This window comes from Cetorhinus maximus, chromosome 22 (assembly GCF_964194155.1).
Source record: "Cetorhinus maximus chromosome 22, sCetMax3.hap1.1, whole genome shotgun sequence".
NCBI classification, from domain to species: domain Eukaryota; kingdom Metazoa; phylum Chordata; class Chondrichthyes; order Lamniformes; family Cetorhinidae; genus Cetorhinus; species Cetorhinus maximus.
In genome coordinates this window covers 31,753,900-31,771,619 of record NC_135900.1, presented here as the reverse complement: position 1 = coordinate 31,771,619, position 17,720 = coordinate 31,753,900, and the positions used below count along the sequence as shown (strand labels likewise).

At 49.6% G+C, this 17,720-nt stretch overlaps 1 protein-coding gene across 10 annotated transcripts in view; it reads left to right on the top strand.

The window, feature by feature from the left end:
• Nucleotides 1-200: 200 nt before the first annotated feature.
• LOC144696580 (suppressor of tumorigenicity 7 protein homolog) overlaps nucleotides 201-17,720 on the top strand; it is a 203,600-nt gene continuing 186,080 nt past the window's right edge. For 3 of the 10 annotated variants that reach the window (XM_078568026.1, XM_078568030.1, XM_078568025.1), the window contains exon 1: nucleotides 210-487. In XM_078568026.1, coding sequence (XP_078424152.1) covers nucleotides 337-487 — 151 coding nt within the window. In that variant the 5' untranslated portion in view covers nucleotides 210-336. Of the gene's footprint in view, nucleotides 488-17,720 lie in introns of all 10 variants that reach the window. The other 7 variants (XM_078568037.1, XM_078568040.1, XM_078568038.1 and 4 more) reach the window with 7 other exon arrangements.

Sequence of the window (17,720 nt, the reverse complement as noted above, 5' to 3'; positions counted from 1 at the left end):
GCACCTTTGCAGTCTGAGTGCAGTGGCACTATTTTCCTGAATTGTCTCTCTCTGAACCTTTGTAGTCTATGAGTGCAGTTGCAGTATTATCCTGAATTCTCTCTGCATCTTTGCAGTCTGAGTGCAGTGGCACTATTTTCCTGAATTCTCTCTCTCTCTCTGCACTCTTGCTCTCTTTGCAGTCTATGGGTGCAGTTGCATTATTTTGCTGGGTTCTCCCTCTGTCTACATGCCCTTCTTTTGCAGCGTTGCTGTTCCAGGGTTTGAGTCATTGGGCTGGAGGCTGGACTGATCCCAGAATACACTGTGAGTTGGAGCTGACAGCAGCAGCTGGAAATGGCTGAAGTGAGCAGCAGCCTCCTGGAGCAACTCAAATCCTGCATCGTCTGGTCCTGGACCTACTTGTGGACGCTGTGGTTTTTCCTGATGCTTTTTCTAGTTTACATCCTGCGGGTTCCTCTGAAAATCAACGACAATCTGAGTACAGGTAAAGGAAGGAGAGAGAGGCTCAGCTGCTCCGCTGGGGAAAAGTTTAACAAGTTTCTGTTGTTGTTTATTGGGGGGGGGGGGGGTCTGTGAGACTCGGGGCTGGGACAGTGGGAGCAGCTCCTGCTGAAGCCCTCCCCGGACACACAACCGGCTAATTCACCCTAACCCCGCCATCACTGCACAACTTCACTCAAACCTGTGAGTTCCACCAAGAATAACACTGGTAAAGATCGATACAGCCGCAGATCGCAGCTCCCCAGCTGGGTCCTAAAGCCTGCAGCCAGCATTAACCCAAACCCTCCACCCCCCAACCCCCCCCCCCCCCCACTCTCCCCCCCCCCCACTCTCCCCCCCCCCCCACTCTCCCACCCCCCCCCACTCTCCATCCCCCCCCACTCTCCATCCCCCCCCCACTCTCCATCCCCCCCCCCACTCTCCCACCCCCCCCACTCTCCCACCCCCCCCACTCTCCCATCCCCCCCCCACTCTCCCATTCCCCCCACTCTCCATCCCCTCCCCACTCTCCATCCCCTCCCCACTCTCCATCCCCTCCCACATCTCCCACCCCCCCCCCACTCTCCCACCCCCCCCCACTCTCCCATCCCCCCCACTCTCCCACCCCCCCACTCTCCCATTCCCCACACTCTCCATCCCCTCCCCCACTCTCCATCCCCCCCCACTCTCCCATCCCCCCCACTCTCCCACCCCCCCCCACTCTCCCACCCCCCCCACTCTCCATCCCCCCCCACTCTCCCATCCCCCCCACTCTCCCACCCCCCCCACTCTCCCATTCCCCCCACTCTCCATCCCCTCCCCCACTCTCCATCCCCCCCCCACTCTCCCATCCCCCCCACTCTCCCACCCCCCCCCACTCTCCCACCCCCCCCCACTCTCCCACCCCCCCCACTCTCCCACCCCCCCACTCTCCCATTCCCCCCACTCTCCATCCCCTCCCCACTCTCCCACCCCCCCCCCACTCTCCCACCCCCCCCACTCTCCATCCCCTCCCACTCTCCCACCCCCCCCCACTCTCCCACCCCCCCCCACTCTCCCACCCCCCCCACTCTCCCACCCCCCCCCACTCTCCCACCCCCCCCCCCCACGCTCCCACCCCCCCCACTCTCCCATTCCCCCCAGTCTCCATCCCCTCCCCCACTCTCCATCCCCCCCCCACTCTCCCATCCCCCCCCCACTCTCCCACCCCCCCCCACTCTCCCCATCCCCCCCACTCTCCCACCCCCCCCACTCTCCCATTCCCCACACTCTCCATCCCCCCCCCACTCTCCCATCCCCCCCACTCTCACACCCCCCCCACTCTCCCACCCCCCCCACTCTCCCACCCCCCCCACTCTCCCACCCCCCCCACTCTCCCATTCCCCCCACTCTCCATCCCCTCCCCACTCTCCCACCCCCCCCCACTCTCCCACCCCCCCCCACTCTCCCACCCCCCCCCCACTCTCCCACCCCCCCCCACTCTCCCACCCCCCCCACTCTCCCACCCCCCCCCCACTCCCATTCCCCCCACTCTCCATCCCCTCCCCCACTCTCCATCCCCCCCCCACTCTCCCATCCCCCCCCACTCTCCCACCCCCCCCCACTCTCCCATCCCCCCACTCTCCCACCCCCCCCACTCTCCCACCCCCCCCACTCTCCCATTCCCCACACTCTCCATCCCCTCCCCCACTCTCCATCCCCCCCCCCACTCTCCCACCCCCCCCCCACTCTCCCACCCCCCCCACCACTCTCCCACCCCCCCCACCACTCTCCCACCCCCCCCACCACTCTCCCACCACCCCCACCACTCTCCCACCCCCCCCACTCTCCCATTTCCCCCCCACTCTCCCACCCCCCCCACCACTCTCCCACCCCCCCCACCACTCTCCCACCCCCCCCACCACTCTCCCACCCCCCCCACCACTCTCCCACCCCCCCCACCACTCTCCCACCACCCCCACTCTCCCATCCCCCCCACTCTCCATCCCCCCCACTCTCCATCCCCCCCACTCTCCCACCCCCCCCCACTCTCCCACCCCCCCCACTCTCCCATTCCCCCCACTCTCCCATCCCCCCCACTTTCCATCCCCCCCCACTCTCCATCCCCCCCCCCACTCTCCATCCCCCCCATTCTCCCACCCCCCCCACTCTCCAGCCCCCCCCACTCTCCACCCCTCCCACTCCATCCCCCCACTCTCCATCCCCCCCCACTCTACATCCCCTGCACCCTCTCCCCCCTGCAACCCCCCCTCCCCCTGCAACCCCCCTCCCCGCTGCAACCCCCTCTCCCCCCGTGCACCCCCTCTCCCCCTGTGCACCCCCTCTCCCCCCGTGCACCCCCTCTTCCCCCGTGCACCCCCCTCCCCCCCCCGTGCATCCCCCTCTCCCCCCCGTGCACCCCCTCTCCCCCTGTGCACCCCCTCTCCCCCCGTGCACCCCCTCTTCCCCCGTGCACCCCCTCTTCCCCCGTGCACCCCCCTCCCCCCCCCGTGCATCCCCCTCCCCCCCCCGTGCATCCCCCTCTCCCCCCCGTGCATCCCCCCTCCCCCCCCCGACACCTCCCTCCCCCCCCACCGTGCACCTCCCTCTCCCCCCACCGTGCACCTCCCTCTCCCCCTCCCGTGCACCTCCCTCTCCCCCCCCGTGCACTCCCCCGTCTCCCCCCCGTGCGTCCCCCATCTCCCCCCCCCCCGTGCGTCCCCCGTCTCCCCCCCGTGCGTCCCCCGTCTCCCCCCCCACCCCGTGCGTCCCCCGTCTCCCCCCCCCACCCCGTGCGTCCCCGTCTCCCCCCCCACCCCGTGCGTCCCCGTCTCCCCCCGCCACCCCGTGCATCCCCGTCTCCCCCCCCACCCCGTGCGTCCCCGTCTCCCCCCCCACCCCGTGCGTCCCCTGCCTCCCCCCCCACCCCGTGCGTCCCCTGTCACCCCCCCACCTCGTGCGTCCCCCGTCTGCCCCCCGTGCATCCCCCCCCCTCCCCTCTCCCCCCTTCCCCTCCTCTCCCCTCTCCTCCCCCCTCCCCATTCACTGGAATCTGGTTTTTGATAGTTATTTTTCTTCTCTCCTTTTCCATAATTTTCTTTTTCTCACTTTGTGTCTTTGTTCCTCTCGTTGTCTCTTTCTGTACCCAGTCACATTTTCACATGTTCACCTTTTCTCCCTCTCAAACTTAATTGTTAATTTCCTTTTCCCCGGCATATTTTCTTTTGTTCTATTCTCTCTATTTTTGTCAGCCATATTTAATGTTACTTCCTCTCTCTCTCTCTCACATACATTTTTTTCCCCCCCTCCCCTCTAAATCTAATTTATCCTTTCAGATACAAGCTTGAGGTCATGTCTGTTTGACTATTGCTGAGTTTGTGTTTATGTGCGAGCAGCTGGTGCTGTGGGCCACTGAGATTTCTTGGTTAGAATTGTGGAACATGAGGACCAGAAGCCCAGCAGAAATATTGTAGCTCTGGGAATGCAGCAGAAAGGAAAAGGGGCCCATGTGAGTGAAAGTTTGGATTGGCCTGAATTTCACATTTACAAGAAAGTGTTAGCGTACCTCATGCCCCACAGTTTTATTGCCACACAGATTGCACCAATCGCAAAACACGTAATTACATAGATTAGTGGATTTCCTGCGAGTTATACATGGAAAGTCAAATGACACACTTTTTGAACAGGAAAATTATAAAGTAACGGGCGATGCATTATGCTGGGCTCTCCTCCCAGGTTTTGCTGTACACAAATCCCAATTCATCTGAAACTGCTGCCTATGTGTTGTCCCGAAGTAAAGTGTGCTCACTCATCATTTCATCCTTGCAGACCTCCATTGGCTCCCTGTCCTCGATGCATAAAATTCAAAATACATGTCCTCATTTTCCGATCTCTCCGTGGCCTCATCTCCTTCATGCCTGCCTTCCCTATATTGCAGCTTCCTGTGCACCCCCCTCACAGCTTTCCCCCGCCACATCCTGAGCTGCTGCTCCTCTATTCATTGGAATTCCTTCAGCCACCTCGGCCCTACTTTCCACAACTCCCTCCGTAATCCTCTGCCTTGTTACTTCTCCCTCCAATTCTAAAACACATCTTTTCAACCAAGCATTCAGGTATCTATGGGTTTTATGCAACAAATGTTCCCCTTCTGTGAAGCTTCTTGGGATTGATTTCCACGTGAATGGTGCACTCTAAATGCAGTTGTATTGCTGCTAAAATGGAGCAATGTTTAAACTGAGCTGAAACAAAAACAGAATTACCTGGAAAAACTCAGCAGGTCTGGCAGCATCGGTGGAGAAGATAAGATTCGACGAAAAGAATCTTTTCTTCTCCGCCGATGCTGCCAGACCTGCTGAGATTTTCCAGGTAATTCTGTTTTTGTTTTGGATTTCCAGCATCCGCAGTAGTTTTGTTTTTAAACTGAGCTGTCCTTTTCAAATCTCCAAAGTCTTAATTACTGTAAATGCCCAGGTCATTTGTTTGTGATGGAAATCTACATTGGCAGTCGCTTATAAATTTCTGGATTTGGGTTGGAAGGCAACAAAATGGAATTTTTCTTTAACATAAATTTCGACATTTTGAAATGTGACAACTGGAATGCGACAGACATGCAAGCTGCAAGACATATTATCTAAACTAAAGTATATAAATTAAAAGTACCATCTGCCTGGCATTTTCAGTACTTAAAAGTATCTTAATTTGTCCTGCCTGAAATATTGCAGTGAAAATGTTGTGATATTCTGTCATTTGCTGAATATTTTATGGACGATTTATGGTATTTTCACTTATACCAGCTGTAATAATTGCCTCACCGCTGACTGTCCCTTATCCAAAGCATGCTGTGGGCGTAACAGCAACAGCTTTGTATAATTAAGCTTGCAATGTGACGAGAAAAGGGTGGTAAATGGTTAGATGCTTCTGCTTGAGAAGAAGCAATGATGGTGTTGTGCCACCAAATAGTACTTGTACTTCAAGCCTCCAATTTTTGCCAAAACTAACTTTTACACCTCAGCTGGTACATTGTAGAGTGATGTCTAACTAAGATTTTTCACTTTGTTAATGAGGGAGAGAACGTTAAGAGAATCACTCTGGCTTACTTTCATGAATTTCCTAACAGCTGGTTATGGAGATGAGGTGGAAAAGGCTTTAGACCAGGTTGCCTGTCCCTTTGCCTTGTGATATACTTGGGGAAAAGACCAAGGTGTAAAAGGGGAGGGAAAAAATGGGTCAAAGAAGAGACAGATTTTTCTTTTTGCTGTATTTAAACAAGTGGCGCTTCAAGGTAATGTCAGCAAATCAAAAAGGAAAACCTGCCTGGTCAGTGCAGCATGGAATGCATTGTTGCTAAGAATCCCATGCCCAAGTACTGTAATGATATATAAAAAAGTGATACAAATAAAATTCCTTTTTTTATATTTATAATCTTCTTGAGTTCTCTGCTTGAAGGGAGGTCCAACCCACAGCGCTGTGATCTCCACCATGGGCAGGGCAAGGAGGCAGGTCCCAAATGCACCCCAGCCGGAACAGGGATTGAGCCCCATGCTGTTGGCACCATTCTGACCCACACCAGCTGTCCAGCCAACTGAGTCAACCAGCCCCCCTGATGGAAACGTCTGGGCTTGCGAACCAGGAAGGGCAATCCCTAAGAAGTGATCTTGGAAGAATATTGGAAAGCAATAGCTTAACTGTGCCTCCTAGCATATATGATGAAAAGCTGAGGCCCCAGTACAGATACCCTGGGGAACACCACTTGTCGCATTCTGCCAGTCAGAGAATGAACACTTTATCCCTACTCTTATGGGCTCATTCTTTGACTGGCAGAATGCGACAAGTGGTGTTCCCCAAGGTATCTGCACTGGGGTCTCAGCTTTTCATCATATATGCTAGGAGGTACAGTTAAGTTATGGACGGGAGCAGGAACTTATAAAGGAACATAGACAGATTAGATGAGTGGGCAAAACTATGACAGATTCAGGTTAATGTGGGGAACTGTGATGTCTTCACTTTGGATCTGAGAAACATGAATCAGAATATTTTCTTAATGTTGAGGGACCAGAAGCTGTAGCAGAAGCAAGGAGATTTAGGTGCCCATGTATATAAACCACTAAAAGCTAGGGCGCAACTACAAAATGAATCTAACAGTCTATGTTTGCCTTTATTTCAAAAGGGTTTGAATACAACAGTGAGGAAGCGATGCTCCAGTTGCACAGAGCCTTGGACAGGCCTCAACTGGTGAACAGTATTACCAAACATTAAGTTTTGACCATCAAACTACAAGAAAGATATATTGGCCTTTGGGTACTGTGCAGGTTCACCAGGATGATACTAGGGCTTAAACTTTGGGTTAAGTTATGAGGACTGTTTCATAAACTTGGTATGTATTCCCTTGAGGTCAGAAGGTCGAGGGTGATCTGAACAAAGTGTTTAAAATGGTTATACCAGATTGGATAGGGTAGAAACAAAGTAAAGATGATTTTCTCTGGTGGGGAAATCTAGAACAAGAGTGCACTAAATCTTAAAATTAGAATGTGAAATCAGAAAGCACCTTTTTTACATAAAGGGTAGTAGAAATCGGAAACTTGATGATGGATTTTGGGTCAAATGGAACGGATAGATTTTTGTTAGGTAAGGGATTCAAGGGATAGGGACAAATGTGGGTGAATGGAGTTGAAGGACAGATTAGCCATCATTTCTTTGACTGCTGGAAATATTGTGAGGAGCTGGTGACCTACTCCAGTTTCTATGTTCCTATGTAAGCATAAATTTAGTGTTTGAAAGTTTGAGAACATCAATTCCAAAACGGGTGCCTAAATTGACTCATGAATTCATCAGTTTGCAACCTCCAATGAGGCAACACACCAAGAGATAATAACAAACTAAAGGGCTTCCGAGTGTGTGAGGTAACTTGGTGGAATTCAAGAACATGAGTTAAAAATAATCTGGGTGAACCATGTTATTTGAATTTTCCATGGTGGTTATGGCAGTGCTGGTATTTACTATTTCTACTGCAATATTTAGCCTTAACCTTCACTCATGACAGGCTTTTGGACCATTTATTTTAAAGTGGTGGTTTCAAATACGTTAACATTAAATTTTGCATGGATTTATTGGTGTACATTGATTCTGAAGTGAGAATTACCTTACGCTACAAAGTGACATCAATTCCTATTCTGCTGGAGGGTGAGAAACAGTGCAGTGCAGTATCTCACCTTGCATTGGAGTGAGGCATTTTGTTTTTATGGCATAATCTCCCTCTTTGTGATGTAAAACACAAACATCCACTCATCTTAATGTGATCTATGTTGCTCTGTATGCATTTGTGTGTGTGTGTGAGGCTATGTGTGTATGTTTATATCATATACACAGAGTGCAGCTTTGCTTTACTAAGAACTCTCTGATTTTTGGTTATCATGGTTCTGGTCAGTAATTATTGCCAATTGTGTTTTAAAAGTATCAGAAGCTACATGCTTTAATTCTTTAGGGGAGGTCATGGCAAGTAGCATAATATCATACATCCAATGCAGATAAGAATATTTTAGCAGTTCAATTCATTGAATTCTCAAGGTGTTTTAATCAGTTTAACTATATAGAGGGCCTGGTAATATATTATCTGTGAAGTTTCATTAAATTCCCTAGCATTGAATGTTATAAATTTGAATGTATGGAGTCAGGTAATATTTCTGAGAACTGTACGTTCCTTTAAATGTAATTGTATTTATAAGTCTTTTAGCTAATTATTGAATTCGAGATGGGGTGGGGAAGTAACTCCATTTAATTTTTTTATAGGTCCAAAAGTCCTATTGCTTCCAAACTAAGTTTGCTTTCGGCTTGTAAAAAGCTGGCTGTCCATCACAGATGACTCACTGCCATGATCTCATGACTCCACCTGTATTAATTAGACGCTACCTTGTGTTGTCAGACTGCTTGCCCAATATCCAGTTTTCACCAGTTAAAGATTGGAGAGACTAACCATCGTCATTGGTCCCACGCCATAAACTCCATCTCCCCATCATGGATTCCATCCCGCTCACCAGTCACTGTCTCAGATTGAACCAGGTTTTTAGTGACTTGGAGTCCTATTTAACTCTGAGATAGATTTCCATCCCCATATGCTCTCCATATAAAACAAAGACCGCCTACTTCCGTCTCCATAACATCGCCTGCCTTAGCCTATGTACTTCTGAAACCCTCAGCTATGCTTTTGTCACCTTGAAACTCCATTGCTGTCTTACTCGCTCATCCTCCACCCTCTGTAACCATGGTCTCATTCAAATCTCTGCCAGTTGTATTCCAGCCCTGTTTACCCGTCATCCCGTCCTTGGCTAATCTGCATTGGAAAGTGGACACCCCAGCGTGTCAAAATTAAAATATTTGTCTGTGTTATATCCCATCATTAGCTTCGCCCATGTTTATTTCTTAAACAAACTCTGTTGTGTGTACAGTTGTTATCAGGGATTTGTTTGGAAGAATTTGTAAAGCCTGTTATTCACTGCTGTACATGGTCTTCAGACTGTGTTGAATGCCCTTTGTAAAAGCAGTTACCAGTGGCATTGTAATAGTTTATTTTCTGTAGAGAAGGGCTTAGTCTAGTCAGTGTTGAACAGACATTTTTAATTTTTTAATATTTTAAATATTATGAATGTTTTAAATATTTTAAGCTCACTTGTGCACTTATGAAATTTTGAATAATATGCCTGACTGCCTTGTGATTGTGATAAAGCAGTGTAGTGCACAGCAATACAGTGCATTGTCTTGTACTTGGGGATGATGACTCACCTATAATGTATGGTTCATAATTGTCAGGATACCACTTCTCCCCTTCCGGAATTAAATTGTGAACGGTGTGAGGTTAAGCAGCCATTATGTAAGATGAAGAAGGAAAGCCAAACGGGAGTATTTTCATTACTAAGTACTTCCCCACACACAATTCAAACAAAAATCATTTCCTACTCAGGAGATGTTTTCAGTGACCAATTTTATTTCCTTTGGAAAGTGGCCGTTTGAACACTAAACTTGATGGATTACATGTGGAATTGAGATCAGGTATCTGGAAATTCCATTACTTATTTGCCTAATCATCCTGGTAGAAGGAGACCTCAGGTGCTGGGATCTCCTGAGTTAAAATAAACACGTAGTGCTGGACCCGAGCAAAACTGTGGAGTTTCAAACGTGTTTGCTTACTCGTGCCAGGGTGAAGGATAATATGGAGTGGCAGAAAAATGTTCAGAAAGAAAGGGAAAGGGGCCAGAAATGGCATCCATATTCAAACCAGTGACAGAGATAGAATTATGTTTGAAATCTTGCAACAGGGTTGAAGAACAGTACCTCAACAGTTTTAATCTCTGGTTTGTATCCTTTGGCTTGTACTGGACAGGTTAATAGGAGCAAAAGGGAGGTGGGTGAATGGGACTTGGTGGATAAGTCACTGGGTCTTAATGGCCAATGCTATTAAATATATATATCTTGATGCCAAAACAAACTAAACGCTAGTGAGACTCCATAGGTAAATAACACAAGAACACAATAAATAGGAACAGGAGGAGACCACATGGCCCACTGAGCCCGCTTCACCATTTAATATGATTGTGGCTGATCTTGGGCTTCAACTCCATTTTCCTGCCTGCTCCCCATATCCCTTAATTCCCTGAGAGACCAAAAATCTGTCTATCTCAGCCTTAAATGTATTCAACCTTGGAGCGTCCACAACCCTCTGGGGCAGAGAATTCCAAAGATTCACAACATTTGAGTGAAGTTATTTCACCTCATCTCAGGCCTAAACGATTGGGCCTGGGACTTGTACCCCATGTGCTAAATTCCCTGACCAGCAGAAACAACCTATCAGTGTTCACCTTATCAAACCCCTCCAGAATTTTGTAGGTTTCAGTGAGATTGCCTCTCATTTTTCTGAACTCCAGAGAATATAAGCCCAATTTACTTAGCCTCTCATCATAGGACAACCCTCTCATCCCAGATACCAATTTAGTGAACCTTCGCTGTACCGCCTTGAATGCAAGTATGTGCTTTCTTAAATGTGGAGACCAAAGGTGTACACAATACTCCAGATGACATCTAACCAAAACCCTGTACAACTGTAGCAAGACCTCTTTATTCTTGTGCTCCAATTCCCTTGCAATAATCGCCAGCATGCCATTTAGATTCCTAACTGCTTGCTGCACCTGCATGCTAACTTTGTGTCCCTTGTATGAGCACACAGAAGTCTCTTTGAACATCATGTTCCGCACCTTTTAAAAAAATTCTGCTTCTTTATTCTTACGACCAAAGTGAGTAACTTCATACTTCCCTATATTATTCTCCATTCGCCATCTTGTTGCCTACTCACTTAACCTGCCTATATCTCTTAGCAGCCTCTCTGTGTCCTCCCCACAGCTTACCTTTCCACCTAGCTTGGTATCATCAGCAAACGTAATGTCTGTCTCTTCATCTGAGTCATTAATATGGATTGCAAATAGCTGAGGACCCAGCATTGACCTTTGTGCTACTCCCCTATTCACTGCCTACCAATTTGAAAAAGCCCCGTTTATGCTCACTCTATTTTCTATCCATTCACCTATCCTCTATCCATGCTGGAACCTTTCTGATCGAGTCCCATTCAAAAGCATGTTCCTCCTTCACGGTTTCGCTGGAATGTAAACCCTATGGACAGCAGGACTTCACTGTACTTATAAAAGCTCTTGCAATCTGTTTTTATATTTCTGGCTCGTTTGCTGTCATATTCTATTTTTTCCCTAAAGATGTAAGGGAGCAGTTAAGGGTTAGGAAAGAGGTATACATTATATACACAGCAGAGGAGTGCCCGATAAGAGAGAACACAAAGAGATTAGGAGAGAAGTTAAAAAGCAATTAGGAAGGCAAAGATAAGCTATGAAATTAAGTTATCAAGGAACATAAAACAAAATACCAAAATATTTTACAGGCACATCAATAAAAAAAGGATAACTGTGACGGAAATAAGACCATTAAGGAATGGACAGGATAATACCACAGGTAACAATGGAGAGATTGAAGAAATATTAAATAATTAATCTGCTTCAGTATTTACCAGGGAGATAGAACAGGTAGACATGACATTGAATGAGGGAGAGAATCTCTTAATGTCCTTTAGGGAAGGAGATCTGCTGTCCTTACCTGGTCTGGCCTACATGTGACTCCAGATCCACAGTAATGTGGTTGACTCTTAAATGCTCTCTGAGCAACGGCAATGCGGGATGGGCAATAAATGCTGGTCTAGCCAGTGTTGCCCACATCCCATGAACGAATAAAAAAAGAACAATGAAATAAGTGCATCTAAAATAAAAAAAGGGCATATTGAATTTTTAAAAATTCATTCAGGGGATGTGGGCTTTGCTGGCTGGGCCAGCATTTATTGCCCATCCCTAATTGCCCTTGAGAAGATGGTGGTGAGCTGCCTTCTTGAACCGCTGCAGTCCATGTGGTGTAGGTACATCCACAGTGCTGTTAGGGAGGGAGTTCCAGGATTTTGACCCAGTGACAGTGAAGGAACAGCAATATATTCCCAAGTCAGGATGGTGAGTGACTTGGAGGGGAACTTCCAGGTGGTGGTGTTCCCATCTATCTGCTGCCCTTGCCCTTCTAGATGGTAGTGGTCGTGGGTTTGGAAGGTGCTGTCTAAGGAGCCTTGGTGAATGCCTGCAGTGCATCCTGTAGATGGTACACACTGCTGCTACTGTGCGTCGGTGGTGGAAGGAGTGAATGTTTGTGGATGGGATACCAATCAAGCAGGCTGCTTTGTCCTGGATTGTGTCAAGCTTCTTGAGTGTTGTTGGAGCTGCACTCATCCAGGCAAGTGGAGAGTATTCCATCACACTCCTTGTGCCTTGTAGATGGTGGACAGGCTTTGGGGAGTCAGGAGATGAGTGACCCGCCACAGGATTCCTAGCCTCTGACCTGCTCTTGTAGCCACAGTATTTATATGGTTAGTCAATTCAGTTTCTGATCAATGGTTACCCCAGGATGTTGATAGTGGGGGATTCAGTGATGGTAATGCCATTGAACGTCAAGGGGCGATGGTTAGATTCTCTCTTGTTGGAGATGGTCATTGACCGCCACTTGTGTGGCGCGATTGTTACTTGCCACTTGTCAGCCCAAGCCTGGATATTGTCCAGGTCTTGCTGCATTTGGACATGGACTGCTTCAGTATCTGAGGAGTCGCGAATGGTGCTGAACATTGTGCAATCATCAGTGAACATCTCCATTTCTGACCTTACGATGGAGGGAAGGTCATTGATGAAGCAGCTGAAGATGGTTGGGCCTAGGACACTACCTTGAAGAATTCCTGCAGGTTTGTCCTGGAGCTGAGATGACTGACCTCCAACAACCACAACCATCTTCCTTTGTGCTGGGTATGACTCCAACCAGTGGAGAGTTTCCCCCCTGATTTCCATTGACTCCAATTTTGCTAGGGCTCCTTGATGTTGCAGTCAGAGGATAAAGCCCCTGGTCTAGATGGATTTCATCCATGTATTTTAAAATAATCTAGGGAAGAGGTAGCAGAGGTGTCACACCACACACTTTACAATTTATTAGAAAAGGTGCAGTGCTAGAAGACTGATGGATGGTTAATGTAATTCCTTTATTTAAGGAGAGGGACAGAACATAGCCAGGGAATTATAGCCCAGTCAGCTTAAATCAGTGGTGTGATAAATAATGGAATCCCTGCTCAAGGGGAGAATAGAAGAACATCTCTCTCTCTCCAGGTAACATCCTCATGGTCCGAGGGTTGCTAATCATGACTTATGGCATAATATCCCTTTGGGTAAAGGCAAGGAGGCAGTCCCCAAGAACTACTGTTGTTCTGCATCACACTCTAGCCATCTAGCCAACTGATTCTGTTAAACATTGAGAAATTAAAAATATAATAATCATAAAAATATAATAATATAATAAATGAATAATCAGCATGGATTTCAAAAGGGAAAATCTTGCCTGACCAACCTTATTGAAATTTTTGAGGAGCTAATGGAGAAAGTAGACAATGGCAATGCAGTTTATCTCAGTCTCTCTCCCTCTCCCTGTCTGTCTGTCTCTCTCTCTCTGACTCTCCCCCTCCTTCCCTAAAGGGGCATGAGGCAAACCATTGTTTATTTTTTCCTTCAACAGGTTGCTAGCCTGAAGCCAGAGTCAATAGCTTGAGGGATGCCACTTCACATCCATCATGGCTGACCAGGAATCTCTTCCACTCTTACCATTTGGGCTAAGGAAGGATTTGCAGTTGATAACCAACCTCTTTGGCTGCCCTATTAACACATCACCTATGGCTATCAAGCTGTGGAATGGGATGCGAACCCAGAGTATTTGGCTCAGAAGCAGGGAAGCACCCACTGTGCCTACAAGATCCCCGCCCCAACTAGAGGAATAGAATTGAAAAGTTGGGAAGTTATGCTAAACTTGTGCTGAATTTTGGTTAGACCACACTTAGAATACTGCATGCAGTTCTGGTTGCCATATCATACAAAGGGTTCAGAGGGACTGGAGAGGCTGCAGAGAAGATTTACAGGGATGATATGACAAACGTGGATATACACATTAGGAAAGCATTGACAGGCTGGGTCGCATTGTTCTTGAAGAAAGAACACTGAGGGGTGACTTTAAAATTATGAGAGGTTTTCATATAATGGGTACAGAGAGAATGTTTCCTCTTGTGAGGAAGAGCATGACTATAGGCCATCAATACAGGATAGTCAAGAAATCGAATGGGGAATTCAGAAAGAACTTTTTTACCCAAAGAGTGGTGAGAATATGGACCTCACTGCTACAGTGAGTGGTTGAAGCAAATAGAATCAATGTATTTAAGGGGAAGCTACACAAGAATATGAGGGAGAAGGGAATAGAGGCTTACAATGATAGAGTTAGATGAGGAAGTATGTGAGGAGTCTCCAATGAGCATAAAAGCTGGCATGAATGGCTTGGGCTGAATGAGGGCCTCCCAGCTGCCTGGTGACAGAATTAAATATCAGCCACATGGCATTCAACAGTCATTCATATTGACATGATGTCAGCAGCAAGTGAAATATGATCATGCCCATAATGATTACTTAAAACATTCTCACCTCGACGTTTCTAATTCACGTCTTTAATGTTCCACAGGGCCTTCAAGCATCCCGCAGGAGGGCTCTTCAGAGGAGGTCACTCACTCTGAGGGTGCACCATCACGGGGCTCATGCAAACCATGCATCTGCTCAGGTATTCACACTGCGGAGGGTCCAGTAAGATTGATAGCTGGGTTCTAACTTGGTGACTCACAGGTTACAAGTGAGCAAGAGTAGATCATACAGAGTCTGCTTGGGAGGTCACAGGACGCTCCAAACTCTGCTCAGGTGGATGCAGGTTCTATACCTCGGGGTCTGTCACTGAAGAGGATGTTTCTGGAGTGGCAGCAGAGAATGTGTGATATACTGGCAGGTATTGCAGCCTCACTGTACATGATTATAGAGAGGTTGGCGGGTTCTGTCTCAAGTAGGAGTGGCAGGCTGTCACAGGCCTTTGCCATGATGTCTTTGTCCATGGAAAGAGTGGCCTGCATTAGCAGCATCAGGTGCAGCAATCAAACGAATGCATGCAGGGCCTCATCAATGGCTGGCACACTCTGAATGCCACCTTAAATAGGACAGATGGTGCCCTAGTCTTGGCCATTCATCCCTCCACAGATCTGCTGCAAAGTGTTCTCCAGCTCATTGCTGCAAGGTAAGTGTGGCTGGGCCATGAGAGGGAGAATGGTGGAAGGGGATATGGAAATGGGAACATGGCTCAAAGCGTTTTGACTTTTCACCCATTGTCACCCCCCTCCAGCTCAGTTAGTGCCCCACATGCTGCCTTGTGTTGTGGTGACCAAGCCGGACCCTGCACAAGTGCACGTGGGACAGTCTTTGGTGGGGCCCTCTTGGGTTCCAAAACCCAGAGGACGTCAGCCAAGAGCATCTCGGCGGTCAGAGCCAGGACCTGAGCAGCCTGCCTCTCTCTGCTGAAACTACAGGGGTAGTTATGAAGGAGAGTAAAGATTTGTAGTTGCACAGGGGTGTGCACAAGGTTGTGTTGCACAATGTTAGATTGTTAAGTTTCTGGTTTATTTTTGAGCCACATAAATAGTATTTCTTCTCACCATTTTCCAGTGATACCCGCTTTTGCTTCCTGGAAAGTTGCCTTTATGAGGAATGGTAAGACAAGAATTGACACCGGGAACGGGGGAGCTGTGCTGCTTGTTTGTTTGAAGGACTGCTCTGTGTTGGGGGAAATGTCTGGGGTGGGGGCAGTGTTGGGGGGGCGTGGGTGGTGGAAAGTGGCTTTTGCATGTGATTGTCAGATGGGCGAACTGGTGAGACCTAAATGAACCTCACAATAATGAGGGCATCCCGGGCTGCAGGGAGCGCTGTTGCCTTGGCTGTGTCATGTTGCATCTTCTACTCGGAATTGTTTGAAGAGGCCCTGTGCCTTGTGCCTCCTGCAGGTCCAAACCTCACTGCTGTGAAATATTGTGCAGAATGTAGCACTCCATGACCATTCTGGAGACCCTGCCTGGTGCATACTGAAGGAGGGCTCCAAATCTGTCCAGACATCTGAATCGTACCTTCAGCATTCTGAAGGCTCACTCAGTTACATATCTGGTTGTCATATGGCTTTACATTGGATGGCTCCTGGGCCTCATTGATTGGGTTCCTCATGGGTATCATCAGCCACATTTTACTTGAGTAACCCTTTTCTTCGAGCAGCTAGATGGTAAATCTGCTTCAAGGTGTGAAGAGATTAGGGAGGGGTAGACTGCCGCAGGATAAAAGCATTGTGAAAGTGGCCTGGAGATCCCATGCGCAGCTGCGTAAAGAGCATTTTGCAGTTGTACACAAGCTGTACAATAATGGAGTGGACACTCGTGTGGTTGGTGAATATTCCAGGGTGATCTGGGGGTGCGGTGCTGTAATTACCACGTGTGCAGTTGATGACACCTTTCAACTTGTGGGAAACCAGCTAGAGATGCAAATCTGATTGCCCGCTCATTCTGATAGCATCATTGGTTGACCTAGTTGCTGACCCTAGCAAACAAGGCATCAGCCACCTGCCAATTGTGAGATCCTGCAAATGTTTCCTGAAAGGATCCAGAGGCAAAAACATTGAGAGTGATGGCAACCTTGATAGCGACTGGTAGCCAGGTCCAGTTGGCAACAGGTAAAGGCTGCAAATGTCTGCCAAACATCTGGTGCAAGACTGTGAACCTCCTCAGACGCGAGTTATGAAATGTTGAGGAAGTTTATCCTCTGTCTGTACAGGACCTTCTGTATATCTCTGTCGATCCCCTCTCTCTGGTGGAGCTGCAGGCCTGTGAGCAGTAGGCTGTTGCTAATACTGCTGCTCCCATTGCTGCTCCTCCTGCTGGTGCTGCCCCCTCTGTTGGTGCTGCCCCCGCTGCTGGTGCTGCCCCCGCTGCTGGTGCTGCCCCCGCTGCTGGTGCTGCCCCCGCTGCTGGTGCTGCCCCCTCTGCTGGTGCTGCCCCCTCTGCTGGTGCTGCTCCCCCTGCTGGTGCTGCTGCTCCCCCTGCTGGTGCTGCTGCTCCCCCTGCTGGTGCTGCTGCTCCCCCTGCTGGTGCTGCTGCCCCCCCTGCTGGCTCTGCCCCCCCTGCTGGTGCTGCTGCCCCCCCTGCTGGTGCTGCTGCCCCCCCTGCTGGTGCTGCTGCCCCCCCTGCTGTTGCTGCTCCCCCTGCTGGTGCTGCCCCCCCTGCTGGTGCTGCTGCCCCCCCTGCTGGTGCTGCTGCCCCCCCTGCTGGTGCTGCTGCCCCCCCTGCTGGTGCTGCTGCCCCCCCTGCTGGTGCTGCTGCCCCCCCTGCTGGTGCTGCTGCCCCCCCTGCTGGTGCAGCTGCCCCCCCTGCTGGTGCTGCTGCCCCCCCTGCTGGTGCTGCTGCCCCCCCTGCTGGTGCTGCCCCCCCTGCTGGTGCTGCCCCCCCTGCTGGTGTTGCACCCCTTGCTGGTGCTGCCGCTCCTGGTGCTGCCCCCCCTGCTGGTGTTGCACCCCCTGCTGGTGCTGCTGCTCCCCTTGCTGGTGCAGCCCCCTCTGCTGGTGCAGCCCCCCCTGCTGGTGCTGCTGCTCCCCCTGCTGGTGCTGTTCCCCCTGCTGGTGCTGCTCCCCCTGCTGGTTGCTCTTTGTGCTGCTGCTCTTGCTGGTTCTGGTCATCTTGGTTCTCGTCTGATATCCAAAGCGACATAATGTGCATCCATGGTGAACGGATGGATCGGATC